We start from the raw sequence: 27,500 nt of genomic DNA on the forward strand, positions 1-27,500 counted from the left end.
CTGACACAGGTACATCCTACCATAACACACCTGACACAGGTAAATCCTACCATAACACACCTGACACAGGTAAATACTACCATAACACACCTGACACAGGTAAATCCTACCATAACACACCTGACACAGGTAAATCCTACCATAACACACCTGACACAGGTAAATCCTACCATAACACACCTGACACAGGTAAATCCTACCATAACACACCTGACACAGGTAAATCCTACCATAACACACCTGACACAGGTAAATACTACCATAACACACCTGACACAGGTAAATCCTACCATAACACACCTGACACAGGTACATACTACCATAACACACCTGACACAGGTACATACTACCATAACACACCTGACACAGGTAAATCCTACCATAACACATCTGACACAGGTAAATCCTACCATAACACACCTGACACAGGTACATACTACCATAACACACCTGACACAGGTACATACTACCATAACACACCTGACACAGGTAAATACTACCATAACACACCTGACAAAGGTAAATCCTACCATAACACACCTGACACAGGTAAATCCTACCATAACACACCTGACACAGGTACATACTACCATAACACACCTGACACAGGTAAATCCTACCATAACACACCTGACACAGGTAAATCCTACCATAACACACCTGACACAGGTACATACTACCATAACACACCTGACACAGGTAAATCCTACCATAACACACCTGACACAGGTAAATCCTACCATAACACACCTGACAAAGGTAAATCCTACCATAACACACCTGACACAGGTAAATCCTACCATAACACACCTGACACAGGTACATCCTACCATAACACACCTCACACAGGTAAATCCTACCATAACACACCTGACACAGGTACATCCTACCATAACACACCTGACAAAGGTAAATCCTACCATAACACACCTCACACAGGTAAATCCTACCATAACACACCTGACACAGGTACATCCTACCATAACACACCTGACACAGGTAAATCCTACCATAACACACCTGACACAGGTAAATCCTACCATAACACACCTGACACAGGTAAATCCTACCATAACACACCTCACACAGGTAAATCCTACCATAACACACCTGACACAGGTACATCCTACCATAACACACCTGACACAGATAAATCTTACCATAACACACCTGACACAGGTAAATCCTACCATAACACACCTGACACAGGTACATCCTACCATAACACACCTGACACAGGTAAATCCTACCATAACACACCTGACACAGGTAAATCCTACCATAACACACCTGACACAGGTACATCCTACCATAACACACCTGACACAGGTAAATCCTACCATAACACACCTGACACAGGTAAATCCTACCATAACACACCTGACACAGGTAAATCCTACCATAACACACCTGACACAGGTAAATCCTACCATAACACACCTGACACAGGTACATACTACCATAACACACCTGACACAGGTACATACTACCATAACACACCTGACACAGGTACATACTACCATAACACACCTGACACAGGTACATACTACCATAACACACCTGACACAGGTAAATCCTACCATAACACACCTGACACAGGTAAATCCTACCATAACACACCTGACAAAGGTAAATCCTACCATAACACACCTGACACAGGTAAATCCTACCATAACACACCTGACACAGGTAAATCCTACCATAACACACCTGACACAGGTACATACTACCATAACACACCTGACACGGGTACATACTACCATAACACACCTGACACAGGTAAATCCTACCATAACACACCTGACACAGGTAAATCCTACCATAACACACCTGACACAGGTACATACTACCATAACACACCTGACACAGGTAAATCCTACCATAACACACCTGACACAGGTAAATCCTACCATAACACACCTGACAAAGGTAAATCCTACCATAACACACCTGACACAGGTAAATCCTACCATAACACACCTGACACAGGTAAATCCTACCATAACACACCTGACACAGGTACATACTACCATAACACACCTGACACGGGTACATACTACCATAACACACCTGACACAGGTAAATCCTACCATAACACACCTGACACAGGTAAATCCTACCATAACACACGGTGAATAGTACCATAACATACATTGGGTAAGCTGATATAAATCATATCTCACCAGTATTCTCACTGACATTCCCTAAACTAATTAACACAATGTGTGTTCAGGTGTGTGAGACTCAGGTGAGGTACGTCAGTGTGGAGCTGCTGTCCTCTCTGCAGGACGTAGACCTCAGATTGAACACCCTGAAGGACAGAATGGAACACCTGGAACATGACAGTGTGCAGGTATGTGAACACCTGGAACATGACAGTGTGCAGGTATGTGAACACCTGGAACATGACAGTGTGCAGGTATGTGAACACCTGGAACATGACAGTGTGCAGGTATGTGAACACCTGGAACATGACAGTGTGCAGGTACGTGAACACCTGGAACATGACAGTGTGCAGGTACGTGAACACCTGGAACATGACAGTGTGCAGGTAAGTGAACACCTGGAACATGACAGTGTGCAGGTACGTGAACACCTGGAACATGACAGTGTGCAGGTACGTGAACACCTGGAACATGACAGTGTGCAGGTACGTGAACACCTGGAACATGACAGTGTGCAGGTACGTGAACACCTGGAACATGACAGTGTGCAGGTACGTGAACACCTGGAACATGACAGTGTGCAGGTACGTGAACACCTGGAATGCACTCCAGAAATTTAACAATTTAACCCATATTGTGAAATATGCTCAAACATTTCCTCAAATAATGATGGGGTGTGTGTGTGTGTGTGTGTGTGTGTGTGTTGTGTGTGTGTGTGTTTGTGTGTGTGTGTCTCTGTGTGTGTGTTGTGTGTGTCTGTGTGTGTGTGTGTGTGTGTGTGTGTGTGTGTGTGTGTGTGTGTGTGTGTGTGTGTCTCTCTTTGTGTGTGTGTCTCTTTGTGTGTGTGTTGTCTGTGTTCAGGAGGTGTGTGTTCTCTGGGAGCAGGTGGAGAAGCAGGTGAAGCTAAAGGAGATCAGGATCCAGGAGCTGAACCACAAACTGACTGAATCTGAGACTCAACGAACCGCAGAGGTCAGCAGAGTCCCACGGGGGGGGGTGCTTGTTGTAGCATCTGGAGAACCATCTGATAACACGTGTGTTTACATGCGACGGTGTTTGTCTGCAGATCAGAGCTGTGCTCAGGAAGTACCTCCACCGGCTGCAGAAGATCAGCTACCTGCCTCCACCTGATGTCTGCCGGCTGATCCACACCGAGGCCACGGTAACTCCCTGACCTCTGACCCCTGACCAACAACCCCTGACTTTCTTTAGTTGACAGGAACACATTTTCAGTTCTGTTCCTGTTGGGCTGACTTTCTGCAGACTTTGACGCCAGGTTCGGTCACTGCCCCCTTCTTTTTTGTCCTACCTGAATAAAAAGAAGTGAGGACAAAGAAGCTTTGGTTTGTTTTGCAGGGCCTTCTGGCCAGCGAGACGGCATTCCTGCACTCACAAGCACAAACAACCGTCAGAGACTTCTTGTCAAAGACGTCTTGTCAAAGACGTCTTGTCAGAGACTTCTTGTCAGAGACTTCTTGTCAAAGACGTCTTGTCAGAGACTTCTTGTCAGAGACTTCTTGTCAAAAACTTATTTTCAGAGACTTCTTGTCAGAGACTTCTTGTCAGAGACTTCTTGTCAAAAACTTCTTGTCAGAGACTTCTTGTCAAAAACTTCTTGTCAGAGACTTCTTGTCAAAAACTTCTCGTCAGAGACTTCTTGTCAGAGACTTCTTGTCAAAAACTTCTTGTCAGAGACTTCTTGTCAAAAACTTCTTGTCAGAGACTTCTTGTCAAAAACTTCTCGTCAGAGACTTCTTGTCAGAGACTTCTTGTCAGAGACTTCTTGTCAAAAACTTCTTGTCAGAGACTTCTTGTCAGAGACTTCTTGTCAAAGACTTCTTGTCAGAGACTTCTTGTCAAAGACTTCTTGTCAGAGACTTCTTGTCAAAAACTTCTCGTCAGAGACTTCTTGTCAGAGACTTCTTGTCAGAGACTTCTTGTCAGAGACTTCTTGTCAGAGACTTCTTGTCAAAGACTTCTTGTCAGAGACTTCTTTTCAGAGACTTCTTGTCAGAGACTTCTTGTCAGAGACTTCTTGTCAGAGAACTTCTTGTCAAAGACTTCTTGTCAGAGACTTCTTGTCAGAGACTTCTTGTCAGAGACTTCTTGTCAAAGACTTCTTGCCAAAGACTTCTTGTCAGAGACTTCTTGTCAAAGACTTCTTGCCAAAGACTTCTTGTCAGAGACTTCTTGTCAGAGACTTCTTGTCAAAGACTTCTTGCCAAAGACTTCTTGTCAGAGACTTCTTGTCAGAGACTTCTTGTCAAAGACTTCTTGCCAAAGACTTCTTGTCAAAAACTTCTCGTCAGAGACTTCTTGTCAGAGACTTCTTGTCAGAGACTTCTTGTCAGAGACTTCTTGTCAGAGACTTCTTGTCAAAGACTTCTTGTCAGAGACTTCTTGTCAGAGACTTCTTGTCAGAGACTTCTTGTCAGAGACTTCTTGTCAGAGAACTTCTTGTCAAAGACTTCTTGTCAGAGACTTCTTGTCAGAGACTTCTTGTCAGAGACTTCTTGTCAAAGACTTCTTGTCAGAGACTTCTTGTCAGAGACTTCTTGTCAGAGAACCTCTCCTCCCCCGGGTAGAGCTTCAACAGAGCAGCTCCAGAGCATCCCTAACCCTTGGGAACTCCAGGAAAGGTGAGAGTCCAGCCCCTTTCCAGGAGTTTGGTTCCAGACCAAGACTGAGTCCCTGACCCCGTATGAATCAGCCAGCAAGGAGTTTGGAACCAAAGCTTGAGCCGGTGCTTGAGCGGTACCAACTAGATACAGTTGGGTTGAACTCCACACGGTGCAAACTAAATGCTGACCCATTCCACTCAATAACATGGACCGTATCAAGACAGTATCACCATTAAAAACGAATAACGGATGCAGTGCCTGAGGGTTCAGGGTTTATGTTGTACATTGTAAAGGGCCCTCAAGTCTTCCTGTCTGTGTCTCAGATGTTGAACCAGTCTCTCCTGGCAAACCGCCGCAGCGTCGCCCGTCTGCTGCTGCGCCTCCAGGAGGAGAACCTGCAGCAGGAGAACCTCCTTCGTCTGCACTGGGTGGAAAGCCTGAACCGCTGGAGGAGGAGTAGAGTCACTCAGGTTATAGACCGCTTCAGGTGGGTGGAGAACCAGGTTATAGACCGCTTCAGGTGGGTGAGGAACCAGGTTATAGACTGCTTCAGGTGGGTGAGGAACCAGGTTATAGACCGCTTCAGGTGGGTGAGGAACCAGGTTATAGACCGCTTCAGGTGGGTGAGGAACCAGGTTATAGACCGCTTCAGGTGGGTGAGGAACCAGGTTATAGACCGCTTCAGGTGGGCGAGGAACCAGGTTATAGACCGCTTCAGGTGGGTGAGGAACCAGGTTATAGACCGCTTCAGGTGGGTGAGGAACCAGGTTATAGACCGCTTCAGGTGGGTGAGGAACCAGGTTATAGACCGCTTCAGGTGGGGGAGGAACCAGGTTATAGACCGCTTCAGGTGGGTGAGGAACCAGGTTATAGACCGCTTCAGGTGGGTGGAGAACCAGGTTATAGACCGCTTCAGGTGGGTGAGGAACCAGGTTATAGACCGCTTCAGGTGGGTGAGGAACCAGGTTATAGACCGCTTCAGGTGGGTGAGGAACCAGGTTATAGACCGCTTCAGGTGGGTGAGGAACCAGTTTATAGACCGCTTCAGGTGGGTGAGGAACCAGGTTATAGACCGCTTCAGGTGGGTGGAGAACCAGGTTATAGACCGCTTCAGGTGGGTGAGGAACCAGGTTATAGACCGCTTCAGGTGGGTGAGGAACCAGGTTATAGACTGCTTCAGGTGGGTGGAGAACCAGGTTATAGACCGCTTCAGGTGGGTGAGGAACCAGGTTATAGACCGCTTCAGGTGGGTGAGGAACCAGGTTATAGAACTCTTAAGGTGGGCGAGGAACCAGGTTATAGACTGCTTCAGGTGGGTGAGGAACCAGGTTATAGACCGCTTCAGGTGGGTGAGGAACCAGGTTATAGACTGCTTCAGGTGGGTGAGGAACCAGGTTATAGACTGCTTCAGGTGGGTGAGGAACCAGGTTATAGACCGCTTCAGGTGGGTGAGGAACCAGGTTATAGACTGCTTCAGGTGGGTGAGGAACCAGGTTATAGACCGCTTCCTGTAGGTAAAATAAGACACAGAAAGTGCTGATGAAAACAGTTAAAGTGTGTTTGTGTTGCAGGGCTCTCTGCAGCAGTGAGGAGGAGCTGCAGCTACAGAAGCTGAAACCAGATCTGACAAATCATCGTGAAGACATGGTCTACAGGATCTGGTGAGATGTTCAAACCAGAAGCACCAGTCTGGCCACATAGCTGCTGTAGAAAGCTATGCTAACATGCTAACATGGAGCAGCTGCTTCCTGTTTCCTGCAACTCATTGGTACATCTATATCAGGAAAAGTTACCAATCAGTGTCTCTGTTTCAGCTTTCTGGTCCCACCCTCCTGCTCCACTGTCCTGGTCTCTGATTGGTTCAACCAGCTGACAGCCATCAATCAACAGATCGGTAACACACCTCAGTACACACACACAAACACGCACGCACACGCACGCACGGGCACACACACACACACACACACACACACACACACACACACACACAAACACGCACGCACGGGCACACAGGGATGTTCAGGTTCTCATGTTTAGATCATGGTTTGGATTGATAGTGAAATGTGTGTGTGTGTGTGTGTGTGTGTGTGTGTGTGTGTGTGTGTGTGTGTGTGTGTGTGTGTGTGTGTGTGTGTGTGTGTGTGTGTGTGTGTGTGTGTGTGTGTGTGTGTGTGTGTGTGTGTGTGTGTGTGTGTGTGTTATAGACACTCTTCACACTGACTTCCTGCATCAGCTGCGTTGTTGTTATGAACAGCAGTGGCAGGATCGACTGGCACAGGTGGAGCGCTGTGAGGTGAACACATTATATTACATCAGATTATATTTAGATATATTATGATTTTTTAAACATTATTATTATTTGATCTCTCCTGCAGGAGGCGCTGTCAGCTCTGCAGCTGTCGGAGCAGGAAGTGAGTGACATCATCAACTCTCAGCTCCTCACTCTGATTGGACAAAGCCAAAGTCAGGTTGAAGAGCGATTGGCTGCTTTAGAGGTCAGTCCCCCTACCTGTCTGTCTGTAACCTGTCTCTCCCTCTCCCTGTCTGTCTGTAACCGGTCTGTCTGTAACCTGTCTGTCTGTAACCTGTCTGTCTGTAACCTGTCTGTAACCTGTCTGTCTGTAACCTGTCTCTCCCTCTCCCTGTCTGTCTGTAACCGGTCTGTCTGTAACCTGTCTGTCTGTAACCTGTCTGTCTGTAACCTGTCTGTAACCTGTCTGTAACCTGTCTGTCTGTAACCTGTCTGTAACCTGTCTGTCTGTAACCTGTCTGTCTGTAACCTGTCTGTAACCTGTCTGTCTGTAACCGGTCTGTCTGTAACCTGTCTCTCCCTCTACCTGTCTGTCTGTAACCGGTCTGTCTTTAACCTGTCTGTCTGTAACCTGTCTGTCTGTAACCTGTCTGTCTGTAGCCTGTCTGTCTGTAACCGGTCTGTCTGTAACCTGTCTGTCTGTAACCTGTCTGTCTGTAACCTGTCTGTCTGTAGCCTGTCTGTCTGTAACCGGTCTGTCTGTAACCTGTCTGTCTGTAACCTGTCTGTCTGTAACCTGTCTGTAACCTGTCTGTCTGTAACGTGTCTGTCTGTAACCTGTCTGTCTGTAACCTGTCTGTCTGTAACGTGTCTGTCTGTAACCTGTCTCTTTTTCAAGGATTCAAGGCTGTTATTGTCATGTGTCATAGCTTCAGTGTAAATATGTCACAGGCTCCTCCAACAGCGCAACACAATAAACAATGAAATAGAATAGAAATAGAATAGAATAGAATAGAAATAGAATAGAATAGAAATAGAATAGAAATAGAATAGAATAGAAATAGAATAGAAATAGAATATTCCATAAGTCATTGGAATATATTAGATCAATAGGTTTTTTTTTTAAAGTTGCAAACAGGTGAATGTTATGGACGTTCTAGTTCAGGTGTTTAACAGTCTAATGGCCTGTGGGAAAAATGAGTCTGAGTCTGGTGGTTTTAGTCCAGATGCTGTGGTGCCCTGACCTGTAGAAGGTCAGGACCCTCTCTATGGAGCACCTGTAGAAGGTCAGGACCTTCTCTATGGAGCACCTGTAGGTCAGGATGCTCTCTATGGAGCACCTGTAGAAGGTCAGGACCCTCTCTATGGAGCACCTGTAGGTCAGGATGCTCTCTATGGAGCACCTGTAGGTCAGGATGCTCTCTATGGAGCACCTGTAGGTCAGGATGCTCTCTATGGAGCACCTGTAGGTCAGGACCCTCTCTATGGAGCACCTGTAGAAGGTCAGGACCCTCTCTATGGAGCACCTGAAGGTCAGGATGCTCTCTATGGAGCACCTGTAGAAGGTCAGGATGCTCTCTATGGAGCACCTGTAGGTCAAGATGCTCTCTATGGAGCACCTGTAGAAGGTCAGGACCCTCTCTATGGAGCACCTGTAGAAGGTCAGGATGCTCTCTATGGAGCACCTGTAGGTCAGGATGCTCTCTATGGAGCACCTGTAGGTCAGGATGCTCTCTATGGAGCACCTGTAGGTCAAGATGCTCTCTATGGAGCACCTGAAGGTCAGGATGCTCTCTATGGAGCACCTGTAGGTCAGGACCCTCTCTATGGAGCACCTGTAGGTCAGGATGCTCTCTATGGAGCACCTGTAGAAGGTCAGGATGCTCTCTATGGAGCACCTGAGGGTCAGGATGCTCTCTATGGAGCACCTGTAGGTCAGGATGCTCTCTATGGAGTACCTGTAGGTCAGGATCCTCTCTATGGAGCACCTGTAGGTCAGGACCCTCTCTATGGAGCACCTGAAGGTCAGGACCCTCTCTATGGAGCACCTGTAGGTCAGGATGCTCTCTCTGGAGCACCTGTAGGTCAGGACCCTCTCTATGGAGCACCTGTAGGTCAGGGTGCTCTCTATGGAGCACCTGAAGGTCAGGATGCTCTCTATGGAGCACCTGTAGGTCAGGATGCTCTCTATGGAGCACCTGAAGGTCAGGATGCTCTCTATGGAGCACCTGTAGGTCAGGATGCTCTCTATGGAGCACCTGTAGGTCAGGATGCTCTCTATGGAGCACCTGAAGGTCAGGATGCTCTCTATGGAGCACCTGTAGGTCAGGATGCTCTCTATGGAGCACCTGTAGGTCAGGATGCTCTCTATGGAGCACCTGTAGGTCAGGATGCTCTCTATGGAGCACCTTTAGGTCAGGATGCTCTCTATGGAGCACCTGTAGAAGGTCAGGATCCTCTCTATGGAGCACCTTTAGGTCAGGATGCTCTCTATGGAGCACCTGAAGGTCAGGATGCTCTCTATGGAGCACCTGTAGGTCAGGATGCTCTCTATGGAGCACCTGTAGGAGGTCAGGATGCTCTCTATGGAGCACCTGTAGAAGGTCAGGGTGCTCTCTATGGAGCACCTGTAGGTCAGGATGCTCTCTATGGAGCACCTGTAGGTCAGGATGCTCTCTATGGAGCACCTGAAGGTCAGGATGCTCTCTATGGAGCACCTGTAGGTCAGGATGCTCTCTATGGAGCACCTGAAGGTCAGGATGCTCTCTATGGAGCACTTGTAGAAGGTCAGGATGCTCTCTATGGAGCACCTGAAGGTCAGGATGCTCTCTATGGAGCACCTGTAGAAGGTCAGGATGCTCTCTATGGAGCACCTGAAGGTCAGGATGCTCTCTATGGAGTACCTGAAGGTCAGGATGCTCTCTATGGAGCACCTGTAGAAGGTCAGGATGCTCTCTATGGAGCACCTGTAGGTCAGGATGCTCTCTATGGAGCACCTGTAGGTCAGGATCCTCTCTATGGAGCACCTGTAGGTCAGGATCCTCTCTATGGAGCACCTGAAGGTCAGGATGCTCTCTATGGAGCACCTGAAGGTCAGGATGCTCTCTATGGAGCACCTGTAGGTCAGGATGCTCTCTATGGAGCACCTGAAGGTCAGGATGCTCTCTATGGAGTACCTGTAGGTCAGGATCCTCTCTATGGAGCACCTGTAGGTCAGGACCCTCTCTATGGAGCACCTGAAGGTCAGGACCCTCTCTATGGAGCACCTGTAGGTCAGGATGCTCTCTATGGAGCACCTGTAGGTCAGGACCCTCTCTATGGAGCACCTGTAGGAGGTCAGGATGCTCTCTATGGAGCACCTGTAGGTCAGGATGCTCTCTATGGAGCACCTGTAGGTCAGGATGCTCTCTATGGAGCACCTGTAGGTCAGGATGCTCTCTATGGAGCACCTGAAGGTCAGGATGCTCTCTATGGAGCACCTGTAGGAGGTCAGGATGCTCTCTATGGAGCACCTGAAGGTCAGGATGCTCTCTATGGAGCACCTGAAGGTCAGGGTGCTCTCTATGGAGCACCTGTAGGTCAGGATGCTCTCTATGGAGCACCTGAAGGTCAGGATGCTCTCTATGGAGCACCTGAAGGTCAGGGTGCTCTCTATGGAGCACCTGAAGGTCAGGATGCTCTCTATGGAGCACTTGTAGAAGGTCAGGATGCTCTCTATGGAGCACCTGAAGGTCAGGATGCTCTCTATGGAGCACTTGTAGAAGGTCAGGATGCTCTCTATGGAGCACCTGAAGGTCAGGATGCTCTCTATGGAGCACCTGTAGAAGGTCAGGATGCTCTCTATGGAGCACCTGTAGAAGGTCAGGATGCTCTCTATGGAGCACCTGTAGGTCAGGATGCTCTCTATGGAGCACCTGTAGGTCAGGATGCTCTCTATGGAGCACCTGTAGGTCAGGATGCTCTCTATGGAGCACTTGTAGAAGGTCAGGATGCTCTCTATGGAGCACCTGAAGGTCAGGATGCTCTCTATGGAGCACCTGTAGAAGGTCAGGATGCTCTCTATGGAGCACCTGTAGGTCAGGATGCTCTCTATGGAGCACCTGTAGGTCAGGATGCTCTCTATGGAGCACCTTTAGGTCAGGATGCTCTCTATGGAGCACCTGTAGAAGGTCAGGATCCTCTCTATGGAGCACCTTTAGGTCAGGATGCTCTCTATGGAGCACCTGTAGTAGGTCAGGATGCTCTCTATGGAGCACCTGTAGGTCAGGATGCTCTCTATGGAGCACCTGTAGAAGGTCAGGATGCTCTCTATGGAGCACCTGAAGGTCAGGATGCTCTCTATGGAGCACCTGTAGTAGGTCAGGATGCTCTCTATGGAGCACCTGTAGGTCAGGATGCTCTCTATGGAGCACTTGTAGAAGGTCAGGATGCTCTCTATGGAGCACCTGAAGGTCAGGATGCTCTCTATGGAGCACCTGTAGAAGGTCAGGATGCTCTCTATGGAGCACCTGTAGAAGGTCAGGATGCTCTCTATGGAGCACCTGTAGGTCAGGATGCTCTCTATGGAGCACCTGTAGGTCAGGATCCTCTCTATGGAGCACCTGAAGGTCAGGATGCTCTCTATGGAGCACCTGAAGGTCAGGATGCTCTCTATGGAGCACCTGTAGAAGGTCAGGATGCTCTCTATGGAGCACTTGTAGAAGGTCAGGATGCTCTCTATGGAGTACCTGTAGGTCAGGATGCTCTCTATGGAGCACCTGTAGGTCAGGATGCTCTCTATGGAGCACCTGTAGGTCAGGATCCTCTCTATGGAGCACCTGAAGGTCAGGATGCTCTCTATGGAGCACTTGTAGAAGGTCAGGATGCTCTCTATGGAGCACTTGTAGAAGGTCAGGATGCTCTCTATGGAGCACCTGTAGGTCAGGATGCTCTCTATGGAGCACCTTTAGGTCAGGATGCTCTCTATGGAGCACCTGAAGGTCAGGATGCTCTCTATGGAGCACCTGTAGGTCAGGATGCTCTCTATGGAGCACCTGTAGAAGGTCAGGATGCTCTCTATGGAGCACCTGAAGGTCAGGATGCTCTCTATGGAGCACCTGAAGGTCAGGATGCTCTCTATGGAGCACCTGTAGGTCAGGATGCTCTCTATGGAGCACCTGAAGGTCAGGATGCTCTCTATGGAGCACCTGTAGGTCAGGATGCTCGCTATGGAGCACCTGTAGGTCAGGATGCTCTCTATGGAGCACCTGTAGAAGGTCAGGATGCTCTCTATGGAGCACCTGTAGGTCAGGATGCTCTCTATGGAGCACCTGTAGGTCAGGATGCTCTCTATGGAGCACCTGAAGGTCAGGATGCTCTCTATGGAGCACCTGTAGAAGGTCAGGATGCTCTCTATGGAGCACCTGAAGGTCAGGATGCTCTCTATGGAGCACATGTAGAAGGTCAGGATGCTCTCTATGGACTACCTGTAGGTCAGGATCCTCTCTATGGAGCACCTGTAGGTCAGGATGCTCTCTATGGAGCACCTGTAGAAGGTCAGGATGCTCTCTATGGAGCACCTGTAGGTCAGGATGCTCTCTATGGAGCACCTGTAGGTCAGGATGCTCTCTATGGAGCACCTGTAGGTCAGGATGCTCTCTATGGAGCACCTATAGAAGGTCAGGATGCTCTCTATGGAGCACCTGTAGAAGGTCAGGGTCCTCTCTATGGAGCACCTGTAGGTCAGGATGCTCTCTATGGAGCACCTGTAGGTCAGGATGCTCTCTATGGAGCACCTATAGAAGGTCAGGATGCTCTCTATGGAGCACCTGTAGAAGGTCAGGATGCTCTCTATGGAGCACCTGTAGAAGGTCAGGATGCTCTCTATGGAGCACCTGTAGAAGGTCAAGATGCTCTCTATGGAGCACCTGTAGAAGGTCAGGATGCTCTCTCTGGAGCACCTGTAGAAGGTCAGGATGCTCTCTATGGAGCACCTGTAGAAGGTCAGGATGCTCTCTATGGAGCACCTGAAGGTCAGGATGCTCTCTATGGAGCACCTGTAGAAGGTCAGGATGCTCTCTATGGAGCACCTGTAGGTCAGGATGCTCTCTATGGAGCACCTGAAGGTCAGGATGCTCTCTATGGAGCACCTGTAGAAGGTCAGGATGCTCTCTATGGAGCACCTGTAGGTCAGGATGCTCTCTATGGAGCACCTGAAGGTCAGGATGCTCTCTATGGAGCACCTGTAGGTCAGGATGCTCTCTATGGAGCACCTGTAGAAGGTCAGGATGCTCTCTATGGAGCACCTGTAGGTCAGGATGCTCTCTATGGAGCACCTGCAGGTCAGGATGCTCTCTATGGAGCACCTGAAGGTCAGGATGCTCTCTATGGAGCACCTGTAGGTCAGGACCCTCTCTATGGAGCACCTGTAGGTCAGGATCCTCTCTATGGAGCACCTGTAGAAGGTCAGGATGCTCTCTATGAAGCACCTGAAGGTCAGGATGCTCTCTATGAAGCGCCTGAAGGTCAAGACCCTCTCTATGGAGCACCTGTAGGTCAGGATCCTCTCTATGGAGCACCTGTAGAAGGTCAGGATGCTCTCTATGGAGCACCTGTAGGTCAGGATGCTCTCTATGGAGCACCTGAAGGTCAGGATGCTCTCTATGGAGCACCTGTAGGTCAGGATGCTCTCTATGGAGCACCTGAAGGTCAGGATGCTCTCTATGGAGCACCTGAAGGTCAGGATGCTCTCTATGGAGCACCTGTAGAAGGTCAGGATGCTCTCTGTGGAGCACCTGAAGGTCAGGATGCTCTCTATGGAGCACCTGTAGGTCAGGATGCTCTCTATGGAGCACCTGTAGGTCAGGATGCTCTCTGTGGAGCACCTGTAGGTCAGGATGCTCTCTATGGAGCACCTGAAGGTCAGGATGCTCTCTATGGAGCACCTGAAGGTCAGGATGCTCTCTATGGAGCACCTGTAGGTCAGGATGCTCTCTATGGAGCACCTGAAGGTCAGGATGCTCTCTATGGAGCACTTGTAGAAGGTCAGGATGCTCTCTATGGAGCACCTGAAGGTCAGGATGCTCTCTATGGAGCACCTGAAGGTCAGGATGCTCTCTATGGAGCACCTGTAGGTCAGGATGCTCTCTATGGAGCACTTGTAGAAGGTCAGGATGCTCTCTATGGAGCACCTGAAGGTCAGGATGCTCTCTATGGAGCACCTGAAGGTCAGGATGCTCTCTATGGAGCACCTGTAGAAGGTCAGGATGCTCTCTATGGAGCACCTGTAGAAGGTCAGGATGCTCTCTATGGAGCACCTGTAGAAGGTCAGGATGCTTTCTATGGAGCACCTGAAGGTCAGGATGCTCTATATGGAGCACCTGAAGGTCAGGATGCTCTCTATGGAGCACCTGAAGAAGGTCAGGATGCTCTCTATGGAGCACCTGTAGAAGGTCAGGATGCTCTCTATGGAGCACCTGTAGGTCAGGATGCTCTCTATGGAGCACCTGAAGGTCAGGATGCTCTCTATGGAGCACCTGTAGAAGGTCAGGATGCTCTCTATGGAGCACCTGTAGTAGGTCAGGATGCTCTCTATGGAGCACCTGTAGGTCAGGATGCTCTCTATGGAGCACCTGTAGGTCAGGATGCTCTCTATGGAGCACCTGTAGGTCAGGATGCTCTCTATGGAGCACCTGTAGGAGGTCAGGATGCTCTCTATGGAGCACCTGTAGGTCAGGATGCTCTCTATGGAGCACCTGTAGGAGGTCAGGATGCTCTCTATGGAGCACCTGAAGGTCAGGATGCTCTCTATGGAGCACCTGTAGGTCAGGATGCTCTCTATGGAGCACCTGAAGGTCAGGATGCTCTCTATGGAGCACCTGTAGGTCAGGATGCTCTCTATGGAGCACCTGTAGGTCAGGATGCTCTCTATGGAGCACCTGAAGGTCAGGATGCTCTCTATGGAGCACCTGTAGAAGGTCAGGATGCTCTCTATGGAGCACCTGTAGAAGGTCAGGATGCTCTCTATGGAGCACCTGTAGGTCAGGATGCTCTCTATGGAGCACCTGTAGGAGGTCAGGATGCTCTCTATGGAGCACCTGTAGGTCAGGATGCTCTCTATGGAGCACCTGTAGGTCAGGACCCTCTCTATGGAGCACCTGAAGGTCAGGATGCTCTCTATGGAGCACCTGTAGGTCAGGATGCTCTCTATGGAGCACCTGAAGGTCAGGATGCTCTCTATGGAGCACCTGTAGGAGGTCAGGATGCTCTCTATGGAGCACCTGAAGGTCAGGGTGCTCTCTATGGAGCACCTGAAGGTCAGGGTGCTCTCTATGGAGCACCTGAAGGTCAGGATGCTCTCTATGGAGCACCTGTAGGTCAGGATGCTCTCTATGGAGCACTTGTAGAAGGTCAGGATGCTCTCTATGGAGCACCTGAAGGTCAGGATGCTCTCTATGGAGCACCTGTAGAAGGTCAGGATGCTCTCTATGGAGCACCTGTAGGTCAGGATGCTCTCTATGGAGCACCTGTAGGTCAGGATGCTCTCTATGGAGCACTTGTAGAAGGTCAGGATGCTCTCTATGGAGCACCTGAAGGTCAGGATGCTCTCTATGGAGCACCTGTAGAAGGTCAGGATGCTCTCTATGGAGCACCTGTAGGTCAGGATGCTCTCTATGGAGCACCTGTAGGTCAGGATGCTCTCTATGGAGCACCTTTAGGTCACGATGCTCTCTATGGAGCACCTGTAGAAGGTCAGGATCCTCTCTATGGAGCACCTGAAGGTCAGGATGCTCTCTATGGAGCACCTGAAGGTTAGGATGCTCTCTATGGAGCACCTGTAGGTCAGGATGCTCTCTATGGAGCACCTGTAGGTCAGGATGCTCTCTATGGAGCACCTGTAGTAGGTCAGGATGCTCTCTATGGAGCACCTGAAGGTCAGGATGCTCTCTATGGAGCACCTGTAGTAGGTCAGGATGCTCTCTATGGAGCACCTGTAGGTCAGGATGCTCTCTATGGAGCACTTGTAGAAGGTCAGGATGCTCTCTATGGAGCACCTGAAGGTCAGGATGCTCTCTATGGAGCACCTGTAGAAGGTCAGGATGCTCTCTATGGAGCACCTGTAGAAGGTCAGGATGCTCTCTATGGAGCACCTGTAGGTCAGGATGCTCTCTATGGAGCACCTGTAGGTCAGGATCCTCTCTATGGAGCACCTGAAGGTCAGGATGCTCTCTATGGAGCACCTGAAGGTCAGGATGCTCTCTATGGAGCACCTGTAGAAGGTCAGGATGCTCTCTATGGAGCACTTGTAGAAGGTCAGGATGCTCTCTATGGAGTACCTGTAGGTCAGGATGCTCTCTATGGAGCACCTGTAGGTCAGGATGCTCTCTATGGAGCACCTGTAGGTCAGGATCCTCTCTATGGAGCACCTGAAGGTCAGGATGCTCTCTATGGAGCACTTGTAGAAGGTCAGGATGCTCTCTATGGAGCACTTGTAGAAGGTCAGGATGCTCTCTATGGAGCACCTGTAGGTCAGGATGCTCTCTATGGAGCACCTTTAGGTCAGGATGCTCTCTATGGAGCACCTGAAGGTCAGGATGCTTTCTATGGAGCACCTGTAGGTCAGGATGCTCTCTATGGAGCACCTGTAGAAGGTCAGGATGCTCTCTATGGAGCACCTGTAGGTCAGGATGCTCTCTATGGAGCACCTGAAGGTCAGGATGCTCTCTATGGAGCACCTGTAGGTCAGGATGCTCTCTATGGAGCACCTGTAGTAGGTCAGGATGCTCTCTATGGAGCACCTGTAGAAGGTCAGGATGCTCTCTATGGAGCACCTGTAGGTCAGGATGCTCTCTATGGAGCACCTGTAGGTCAGGATGCTCTCTATGGAGCACCTGAAGGTCAGGATGCTCTCTATGGAGCACCTGTAGAAGGTCAGGATGCTCTCTATGGAGCACCTGAAGGTCAGGATGCTCTCTATGGAGCACATGTAGAAGGTCAGGATGCTCTCTATGGACTACCTGTAGGTCAGGATCCTCTCTATGGAGCACCTGTAGGTCAGGATGCTCTCTATGGAGCACCTGTAGGTCAGGATGCTCTCTATGGAGCACCTGTAGAAGGTCAGGATGCTCTCTATGGAGCACCTGTAGGTCAGGATGCTCTCTATGGAGCACCTGTAGGTCAGGATGCTCTCTATGGAGCACCTGTAGGTCAGGATGCTCTCTATGGAGCACCTATAGAAGATCAGGATGCTCTCTATGGAGCACCTGTAGAAGGTCAGGATGCTCTCTCTGGAGCACCTGTAGAAGGTCAGGATGCTCTCTCTGGAGCACCTGTAGAAGGTCAGGATGCTCTCTATGGAGCACCTGTAGAAGGTCAGGATGCTCTCTATGGAGCACCTGTAGAAGGTCAGGATGCTCTCTATGGAGCACCTGTAGAAGGTCAGGATGCTCTCTATGGAGCACCTGAAGGTCAGGATGCTCTCTATGGAGCACCTGTAGAAGGTCAGGATGCTCTCTATGGAGCACCTGTAGGTCAGGATGCTCTCTATGGAGCACCTGAAGGTCAGGATGCTCTCTATGGAGCACCTGTAGAAGGTCAGGATGCTCTCTATGGAGCACCTGTAGAAGGTCAGGATGCTCTCTATGGAGCACCTGTAGGTCAGGATGCTCTCTATGGAGCACCTGAAGGTCAGGATGCTCTCTATGGAGCACCTGTAGGTCAGGATGCTCTCTATGGAGCACCTGTAGGTCAGGATGCTCTCTATGGAGCACCTGTAGAAGGTCAGGATGCTCTCTATGGAGCACCTGTAGGTCAGGATGCTCTCTATGGAGCACCTGCAGGTCAGGATGCTCTCTATGGAGCACCTGAAGGTCAGGATGCTCTCTATGGAGCACCTGTAGAAGGTCAGGATGCTCTCTATGAAGCACCTGAAGGTCAGGATGCTCTCTATGAAGCGCCTGAAGGTCAGGATGCTCTCTATGGAGCACCTGAAGGTCAGGATGCTCTCTATGGAGCACCTGTAGGTCAGGATGCTCTCTATGGAGCACCTGAAGGTCAGGATGCTCTCTATGGAGCACCTGAAGGTTAGGATGCTCTCTATGGAGCACCTGAAGGTCAGGATGCTCTCTATGGAGCACCTGTAGAAGGTCAGGATGCTCTCTGTGGAGCACCTGAAGGTCAGGATGCTCTCTATGGAGCACCTGTAGGTCAGGATGCTCTCTGTGGAGCACCTGTAGGTCAGGATGCTCTCTGTGGAGCACCTGTAGGTCAGGATGCTCTCTATGGAGCACCTGAAGGTCAGGATGCTCTCTATGGAGCACCTGTAGGTCAGGATGCTCTCTATGGAGCACCTGTAGGTCAGGATGCTCTCTATGGAGCACCTGAAGGTCAGGATGCTCTCTATGGAGCACCTGTAGGTCAGGATGCTCTCTATGGAGCACCTGAAGGTCAGGATGCTCTCTATGGAGCACCTGTAGGTCAGGATGCTCTCTATGGAGCACCTGAAGGTCAGGATGCTCTCTATGGAGCACCTGAAGGTCAGGATGCTCTCTATGGAGCACCTGTAGGTCAGGATGCTCTCTATGGAGCACTTGTAGAAGGTCAGGATGCTCTCTATGGAGCACTTGTAGAAGGTCAGGATGCTCTCTATGGAGCACCTGAAGGTCAGGATGCTCTCTATGGAGCACCTGAAGGTCAGGATGCTCTCTATGGAGCACCTGTAGAAGGTCAGGATGCTCTCTATGGAGCACCTGTAGGTCAGGATGCTCTCTATGGAGCACCTGTAGGTCAGGATGCTCTCTATGGAGCACTTGTAGAAGGTCAGGATGCTCTCTATGGAGCACCTGAAGGTCAGGATGCTCTCTATGGAGCACCTGAAGGTCAGGATGCTCTCTATGGAGCACCTGTAGAAGGTCAGGATGCTCTCTATGGAGCACCTGTAGAAGGTCAGGATGCTCTCTATGGAGCACCTGTAGAAGGTCAGGATGCTTTCTATGGAGCACCTGAAGGTCAGGATGCTCTATATGGAGCACCTGAAGGTCAGGATGCTCTCTATGGAGCACCTGAAGAAGGTCAGGATGCTCTCTATGGAGCACCTGTAGGTCAGAATGCTCTCTATGGAGCACCTGAAGGTCAGGATGCTCTCTATGGAGCACCTGTAGAAGGTCAGGATGCTCTCTATGGAGCACCTGTAGAAGGTCAGGATGCTCTCTATGGAACACCTGAAGGTCAGGATGCTCTCTATGGAGCACCTGTAGGTCAAGATGCTCTCTATGGAGCACCTGTAGGTCAAGATGCTCTATATGGAACACCTGAAGGTCAGGATGCTCTCTATGGAGCACCTGTAGGTCAAGATGCTCTCTATGGAACACCTGAAGGTCAGGATGCTCTCTATGGAGCACCTGTAGGTCAGGATGCTCTCTATGGAACACCTGAAGGTCAGGATGCTCTCTATGGAGCACCTGTAGGTCAGGATGCTCTCTATGGAGCACCTGTAGGTCAGGATGCTCTCTATGGAGCACCTGAAGGTCAGGATGCTCTCTATGGAGCACCTGTAGAAGGTCAGGATGCTCTCTATGGAGCACCTGTAGTAGGTCAGGATGCTCTCTATGGAGCACCTGTAGGTCAGGATGCTCTCTATGGAGCACCTGTAGGTCAGGATGCTCTCTATGGAGCACCTGTAGGTCAGGATGCTCTCTATGGAGCACCTGTAGGAGGTCAGGATGCTCTCTATGGAGCACCTGTAGGTCAGGATGCTCTCTATGGAGCACCTGTAGGAGGTCAGGATGCTCTCTATGGAGCACCTGTAGGAGGTCAGGATGCTCTCTATGGAGCACCTGTAGGTCAGGATGCTCTCTATGGAGCACCTGAAGGTCAGGATGCTCTCTATGGAGCACCTGTAGGTCAGGATGCTCTCTATGGAGCACCTGTAGGAGGTCAGGATGCTCTCTATGGAGCACCTGAAGGTCAGGATGCTCTCTATGGAGCACCTGAAGGTCAGGATGCTCTCTATGGAGCACCTGTAGGTCAGGATGCTCTCTATGGAGCACCTGTAGGTCAGGATGCTCTCTATGGAGCACCTGAAGGTCAGGATGCTCTCTATGGAGCACCTGTAGAAGGTCAGGATGCTCTCTATGGAGCACCTGAAGGTCAGGATGCTCTCTATGGAGCACCTGTAGGTCAGGATGCTCTCTATGGAGCACTTGTAGAAGGTCAGGATGCTCTCTATGGAGCACCTGAAGGTCAGGATGCTCTCTATGGAGCACCTGTAGAAGGTCAGGATGCTCTCTATGGAGCACCTGTAGGTCAGGATGCTCTCTATGGAGCACCTGTAGGTCAGGATGCTCTCTATGGAGCACCTTTAGGTCACGATGCTCTCTATGGAGCACCTGTAGAAGGTCAGGATCCTCTCTATGGAGCACCTGAAGGTCAGGATGCTCTCTATGGAGCACCTGAAGGTTAGGATGCTCTCTATGGAGCACCTGTAGGTCAGGATGCTCTCTATGGAGCACCTGTAGGTCAGGATGCTCTCTATGGAGCACCTGTAGTAGGTCAGGATGCTCTCTATGGAGCACCTGAAGGTCAGGATGCTCTCTATGGAGCACCTGTAGTAGGTCAGGATGCTCTCTATGGAGCACCTGTAGGTCAGGATGCTCTCTATGGAGCACTTGTAGAAGGTCAGGATGCTCTCTATGGAGCACCTGAAGGTCAGGATGCTCTCTATGGAGCACCTGTAGAAGGTCAGGATGCTCTCTATGGAGCACCTGTAGGTCAGGATGCTCTCTATGGAGCACCTGTAGGTCAGGATCCTCTCTATGGAGCACCTGAAGGTCAGGATGCTCTCTATGGAGCACCTGAAGGTCAGGATGCTCTCTATGGAGCACCTGTAGAAGGTCAGGATGCTCTCTATGGAGCACTTGTAGAAGGTCAGGATGCTCTCTATGGAGTACCTGTAGGTCAGGATGCTCTCTATGGAGCACCTGTAGGTCAGGATGCTCTCTATGGAGCACCTGTAGGTCAGGATCCTCTCTATGGAGCACCTGAAGGTCAGGATGCTCTCTATGGAGCACTTGTAGAAGGTCAGGATGCTCTCTATGGAGCACTTGTAGAAGGTCAGGATGCTCTCTATGGAGCACCTGTAGGTCAGGATGCTCTCTATGGAGCACCTTTAGGTCAGGATGCTCTCTATGGAGCACCTGAAGGTCAGGATGCTCTCTATGGAGCACCTGTAGGTCAGGATGCTCTCTATGGAGCACCTGTAGAAGGTCAGGATGCTCTCTATGGAGCACCTGTAGGTCAGGATGCTCTCTATGGAGCACCTGAAGGTCAGGATGCTCTCTATGGAGCACCTGTAGGTCAGGATGCTCGCTATGGAGCACCTGTAGGTCAGGATGCTCTCTATGGAGCACCTGTAGTAGGTCAGGATGCTCTCTATGGAGCACCTGTAGAAGGTCAGGATGCTCTCTATGGAGCACCTGTAGGTCAGGATGCTCTCTATGGAGCACCTGTAGGTCAGGATGCTCTCTATGGAGCACCTGAAGGTCAGGATGCTCTCTATGGAGCACCTGTAGAAGGTCAGGATGCTCTCTATGGAGCACCTGAAGGTCAGGATGCTCTCTATGGAGCACATGTAGAAGGTCAGGATGCTCTCTATGGACTACCTGTAGGTCAGGATCCTCTCTATGGAGCACCTGTAGGTCAGGATGCTCTCTATGGAGCACCTGTAGGTCAGGATGCTCTCTATGGAGCACCTGTAGAAGGTCAGGATGCTCTCTATGGAGCACCTGTAGGTCAGGATGCTCTCTATGGAGCACCTGTAGGTCAGGATGCTCTCTATGGAGCACCTGTAGGTCAGGATGCTCTCTATGGAGCACCTATAGAAGATCAGGATGCTCTCTATGGAGCACCTGTAGAAGGTCAGGATGCTCTCTCTGGAGCACCTGTAGAAGGTCAGGATGCTCTCTCTGGAGCACCTGTAGAAGGTCAGGATGCTCTCTATGGAGCACCTGTAGAAGGTCAGGATGCTCTCTATGGAGCACCTGTAGAAGGTCAGGATGCTCTCTATGGAGCACCTGTAGAAGGTCAGGATGCTCTCTATGGAGCACCTGAAGGTCAGGATGCTCTCTATGGAGCACCTGTAGAAGGTCAGGATGCTCTCTATGGAGCACCTGTAGGTCAGGATGCTCTCTATGGAGCACCTGAAGGTCAGGATGCTCTCTATGGAGCACCTGTAGAAGGTCAGGATGCTCTCTATGGAGCACCTGTAGAAGGTCAGGATGCTCTCTATGGAGCACCTGAAGGTCAGGATGCTCTCTATGGAGCACCTGTAGGTCAGGATGCTCTCTATGGAGCACCTGTAGGTCAGGATGCTCTCTATGGAGCACCTGTAGAAGGTCAGGATGCTCTCTATGGAGCACCTGTAGGTCAGGATGCTCTCTATGGAGCACCTGCAGGTCAGGATGCTCTCTATGGAGCACCTGAAGGTCAGGATGCTCTCTATGGAGCACCTGTAGAAGGTCAGGATGCTCTCTATGAAGCACCTGAAGGTCAGGATGCTCTCTATGAAGCGCCTGAAGGTCAGGATGCTCTCTATGGAGCACCTGAAGGTCAGGATGCTCTCTATGGAGCACCTGTAGGTCAGGATGCTCTCTATGGAGCACCTGAAGGTCAGGATGCTCTCTATGGAGCACCTGAAGGTTAGGATGCTCTCTATGGAGCACCTGAAGGTCAGGATGCTCTCTATGGAGCACCTGTAGAAGGTCAGGATGCTCTCTGTGGAGCACCTGAAGGTCAGGATGCTCTCTATGGAGCACCTGTAGGTCAGGATGCTCTCTGTGGAGCACCTGTAGGTCAGGATGCTCTCTGTGGAGCACCTGTAGGTCAGGATGCTCTCTATGGAGCACCTGAAGGTCAGGATGCTCTCTATGGAGCACCTGTAGGTCAGGATGCTCTCTATGGAGCACCTGTAGGTCAGGATGCTCTCTATGGAGCACCTGAAGGTCAGGATGCTCTCTATGGAGCACCTGTAGGTCAGGATGCTCTCTATGGAGCACCTGAAGGTCAGGATGCTCTCTATGGAGCACCTGTAGGTCAGGATGCTCTCTATGGAGCACCTGTAGGTCAGGATGCTCTCTATGGAGCACCTGAAGGTCAGGATGCTCTCTATGGAGCACCTGAAGGTCAGGATGCTCTCTATGGAGCACCTGTAGGTCAGGATGCTCTCTATGGAGCACTTGTAGAAGGTCAGGATGCTCTCTATGGAGCACTTGTAGAAGGTCAGGATGCTCTCTATGGAGCACCTGAAGGTCAGGATGCTCTCTATGGAGCACCTGAAGGTCAGGATGCTCTCTATGGAGCACCTGTAGAAGGTCAGGATGCTCTCTATGGAGCACCTGTAGGTCAGGATGCTCTCTATGGAGCACCTGTAGGTCAGGATGCTCTCTATGGAGCACTTGTAGAAGGTCAGGATGCTCTCTATGGAGCACCTGAAGGTCAGGATGCTCTCTATGGAGCACCTGTAGAAGGTCAGGATGCTCTCTATGGAGCACCTGTAGAAGGTCAGGATGCTCTCTATGGAGCACCTGTAGAAGGTCAGGATGCTTTCTATGGAGCACCTGAAGGTCAGGATGCTCTATATGGAGCACCTGAAGGTCAGGATGCTCTCTATGGAGCACCTGAAGAAGGTCAGGATGCTCTCTATGGAGCACCTGTAGGTCAGAATGCTCTCTATGGAGCACCTGAAGGTCAGGATGCTCTCTATGGAGCACCTGTAGAAGGTCAGGATGCTCTCTATGGAGCACCTGTAGGTCAGGATGCTCTCTATGGAACACCTGAAGGTCAGGATGCTCTCTATGGAGCACCTGTAGGTCAAGATGCTCTCTATGGAGCACCTGTAGGTCAAGATGCTCTATATGGAACACCTGAAGGTCAGGATGCTCTCTATGGAGCACCTGTAGGTCAAGATGCTCTCTATGGAACACCTGAAGGTCAGGATGCTCTCTATGGAGCACCTGTAGGTCAGGATGCTCTCTATGGAACACCTGAAGGTCAGGATGCTCTCTATGGAGCACCTGTAGGTCAGGATGCTCTCTATGGAGCACCTGTAGGTCAGGATGCTCTCTATGGAGCACCTGAAGGTCAGGATGCTCTCTATGGAGCACCTGTAGAAGGTCAGGATGCTCTCTATGGAGCACCTGTAGTAGGTCAGGATGCTCTCTATGGAGCACCTGTAGGTCAGGATGCTCTCTATGGAGCACCTGTAGGTCAGGATGCTCTCTATGGAGCACCTGTAGGTCAGGATGCTCTCTATGGAGCACCTGTAGGAGGTCAGGATGCTCTCTATGGAGCACCTGTAGGTCAGGATGCTCTCTATGGAGCACCTGTAGGAGGTCAGGATGCTCTCTATGGAGCACCTGTAGGAGGTCAGGATGCTCTCTATGGAGCACCTGTAGGTCAGGATGCTCTCTATGGAGCACCTGAAGGTCAGGATGCTCTCTATGGAGCACCTGTAGGTCAGGATGCTCTCTATGGAGCACCTGTAGGAGGTCAGGATGCTCTCTATGGAGCACCTGAAGGTCAGGATGCTCTCTATGGAGCACCTGAAGGTCAGGATGCTCTCTATGGAGCACCTGTAGGTCAGGATGCTCTCTATGGAGCACCTGTAGGTCAGGATGCTCTCTATGGAGCACCTGAAGGTCAGGATGCTCTCTATGGAGCACCTGTAGAAGGTCAGGATGCTCTCTATGGAGCACCTGAAGGTCAGGATGCTCTCTATGGAGCACCTGTAGAAGGTCAGGATGCTCTCTATGGAGCACCTGTAGAAGGTCAGGATGCTCTCTATGGAGCACCTGAAGGTCAGGATGCTCTCTATGGAGCACCTGTAGGAGGTCAGGATGCTCTCTATGGAGCACCTGTAGGTCAGGATGCTCTCTATGGAGCACCTGTAGGTCAGGACCCTCTCTATGGAGCACCTGAAGGTCAGGATGCTCTCTATGGAGCACCTGTAGGTCAGGATGCTCTCTATGGAGCACCTGTAGGTCAGGACCCTCTCTATGGAGCACCTGTAGGTCAGGATGCTCTCTATGGAGCACCTGTACGTCAGGACCCTCTCTATGGAGCACCTGAAGGTCAGGATGCTCTCTATGGAGCACCTGAAGGTCAGGATGCTCTCTATGGAGCACCTGTAGGTCAGGATGCTCTCTATGGAGCACCTGTAGGTCAGGATGCTCTCTATGGAGCACCTGTAGAAGTTGCAGAGTATCCTGGAGTCAATGTTGAACCTCCTCAGCCTGCCAATCTCTCCCTCTACCTATCTGTCTGTAACCTGTCTGTCTGTAACCAGTCTCTCTCTCTACCTGTCTGTCTGCAGCGCTGCAGTGACTCTGCTACCTGTCGTGCTCTCACTCTCACCAGATGTGTGTTTGTTGTGATGCGAGGGGCAGCGTTGCTATGGGAGACACACAGCCGCAGGTTAGAGACCATAGAAGAAGAAATAAAACAACACCTGGAGGACCTGCAACGCTCACAGCAGAGAAACACACAGGTGAGCCCCCCAAGGTGAGCTTCTCCCAGGTGAACCCCCCCCAGGTGAGCCTCTCCCAGGTGAACCCCCCCAGGTGAGCCTCTCCCAGGTGAGCCCCTCACAGGTGAGCCTCTCCCAGGTGAGCCCCCCAAGGTGAGCTTCTCCCAGGTGAACCCCCCCAGGTGAGCCTCTCCCAGGTGAGCCCCTCACAGGTGAGCCTCTCCCAGGTGAACCCCCCCAGGTGAGCCTCTCCCAGGTGAGCCCCTTGCATGTGAGCCTCTCCCAGGTGAGCCCCTCACAGGTGAGCCCCTCACAGGTGAGCCCCCCATAGGTGAACCCCCCCCCAGGTGAGCCTCTCCCAGGTGAGCCCCCCATAGGTGAACCCCCCAGATGAGCCCCTCACAGGTGAACCTCCCATAGGTGAGCCTCTCCCAGGTGAGCCCCTCACAGGTGAGCCCCCCATAGGGGAACCCCCCCCAGGTGAGCCTCTCCCAGGTGAGCCCCTCACAGGTGAGCCTCTCCCAGGTGAGCCTCTCACAGGTGAACCCCCCATAGGTGAACCCCCCCCCCAGGTGAGCCTCTCCAAGGTGAGTCCCTCACAGGTGAGCCTCTCCCAGGTGAGCCCCCATAGGTGAACCCCCCCAGATGAGCCCCTCACAGGTGAACCTCCCATAGGTCAACCCCCCCCCCAGGTGAGCCTCTCCAAGGTGAGCCCCCCATAGGTGAACCCCCCCCAGGTGAGCCTCTCCCAGGTGAGCCCCTCACAGGTGAGTCTCTCCCAGGTGAGCCTCTCACAGGTGAACCCCCCATAGGTGACCCCCCCCCCCAGGTGAGCCTCTCCAAGGTGAGTCCCTCACAGGTGAGCCTCTTCCAGGTGAGCCCCCCATAGGTGAACCCCCCTAGATGAGCCCCTCACAAGTGAACCTCCCATAGGTGAACCCCCCCCCCCCCAGGTGAGCCTCTCCAAGGTGAGTTCCTCATAGGTGAGCGTCTCCCAGTGAACCTCTCCCAGGTGAGCCCCTCACAGGTGAGCCTCTCCCAGTGAACCTCTCCCAGGTGAGCCCCTCACAGGTGAGCCTCTCCCAGTGGACCTCTCCCAGGTGAGCCCCTCACAGGTGAGCCTCTCCCAGGTGAACCTCTCCCAGGTGAGCCCCTCACAGGTGAGCCTCTCCCAGTGGACCTCTCCCAGGTGAGCCCCTCACAGGTGAGCCTCTCCCAGGTGAGCCTCTCCCAGGTGAACCCCCCCAGGTGAGCCTCTCCCAGGTGAACCTCTCCCAGGTGAGCCCCTCACAGGTGAGCCTCTCCCAGTGGACCTCTCCCAGGTGAGCCCCTCACAGGTGAGCCTCTCCCAGTGAACCTCTCCCAGGTGAGCCCCTCACAGGTGAGCCTCTCCCAGGTGAACCTCTCCCAGGTGAGCCCCTCACAGGTGAGCCTCTCCCAGGTGAACCTCTCCCAGGTGAGCCCCTCACAGGTGAGCCTCTCCCAGGTGAACCTCTCCCAGGTGAGCCCCTCACAGGTGAACCCCCCATAGGTGAACCCCCCCCCCACAGGTGAGCCCCCCATTGATTCTTCTCTCAGAGCTGAATACAGGGTTCTGGGGTAGAGATCTTCAGACACTCAGCACATCTCTTGTGAATTGTCCAGCTCCAAATAAACCATCAGTGTTCCTGCTCTCTGTGTCTCTCTGTGTCTCTCTGTGTCTCTCTTTGTCTCTCTGTGTCTCTCTTTGTCTCTCCGAGTCTCTCTGTGTCTCTCTTTGTCTCTCTGTGTCTCTGAGTCTCTCAGAGTCTCTCTGTGTCTCTCTTTGTCTCTCTGTGTCTCTCTTTGTCTCTCTGTGTCTCTCTTTGTCTCTCTTTGTCTCTCCGAGTCTCTCTGTGTCTCTCTTTGTCTCTCTGTGTCTCTCTTTGTCTCTCTGTGTCTCTCTTTGTCTCTCTGTGTCTCTCTTTGTCTCTCCGAGTCTCTCTGTG

At 51.3% G+C, this 27,500-nt stretch overlaps 1 protein-coding gene across 1 annotated transcript in view; it reads left to right on the top strand.

The window, feature by feature from the left end:
• The window catches only part of ccdc180 (coiled-coil domain containing 180), a 90,452-nt gene that overhangs the window by 50,216 nt on the left and 12,736 nt on the right, over positions 1 to 27,500 (top strand). The window contains exons 8-16 of the mRNA XM_079687061.1: positions 2,234 to 2,353; positions 3,027 to 3,137; positions 3,232 to 3,327; positions 5,110 to 5,273; positions 6,358 to 6,447; positions 6,601 to 6,680; positions 6,991 to 7,079; positions 7,162 to 7,281; positions 25,381 to 25,554. Of these exons, the coding sequence (XP_079543187.1) occupies positions 2,234 to 2,353; positions 3,027 to 3,137; positions 3,232 to 3,327; positions 5,110 to 5,273; positions 6,358 to 6,447; positions 6,601 to 6,680; positions 6,991 to 7,079; positions 7,162 to 7,281; positions 25,381 to 25,554 (1,044 nt within the window). The remainder of the gene's footprint in view (positions 1 to 2,233; positions 2,354 to 3,026; positions 3,138 to 3,231; positions 3,328 to 5,109; positions 5,274 to 6,357; positions 6,448 to 6,600; positions 6,681 to 6,990; positions 7,080 to 7,161; positions 7,282 to 25,380; positions 25,555 to 27,500) is intronic.

The sequence above is a fragment of the Notothenia rossii genome, assembly GCF_949606895.1.
Source record: "Notothenia rossii genome assembly, chromosome: 6".
Taxonomy (NCBI): Eukaryota; Metazoa; Chordata; class Actinopteri; order Perciformes; family Nototheniidae; genus Notothenia; species Notothenia rossii.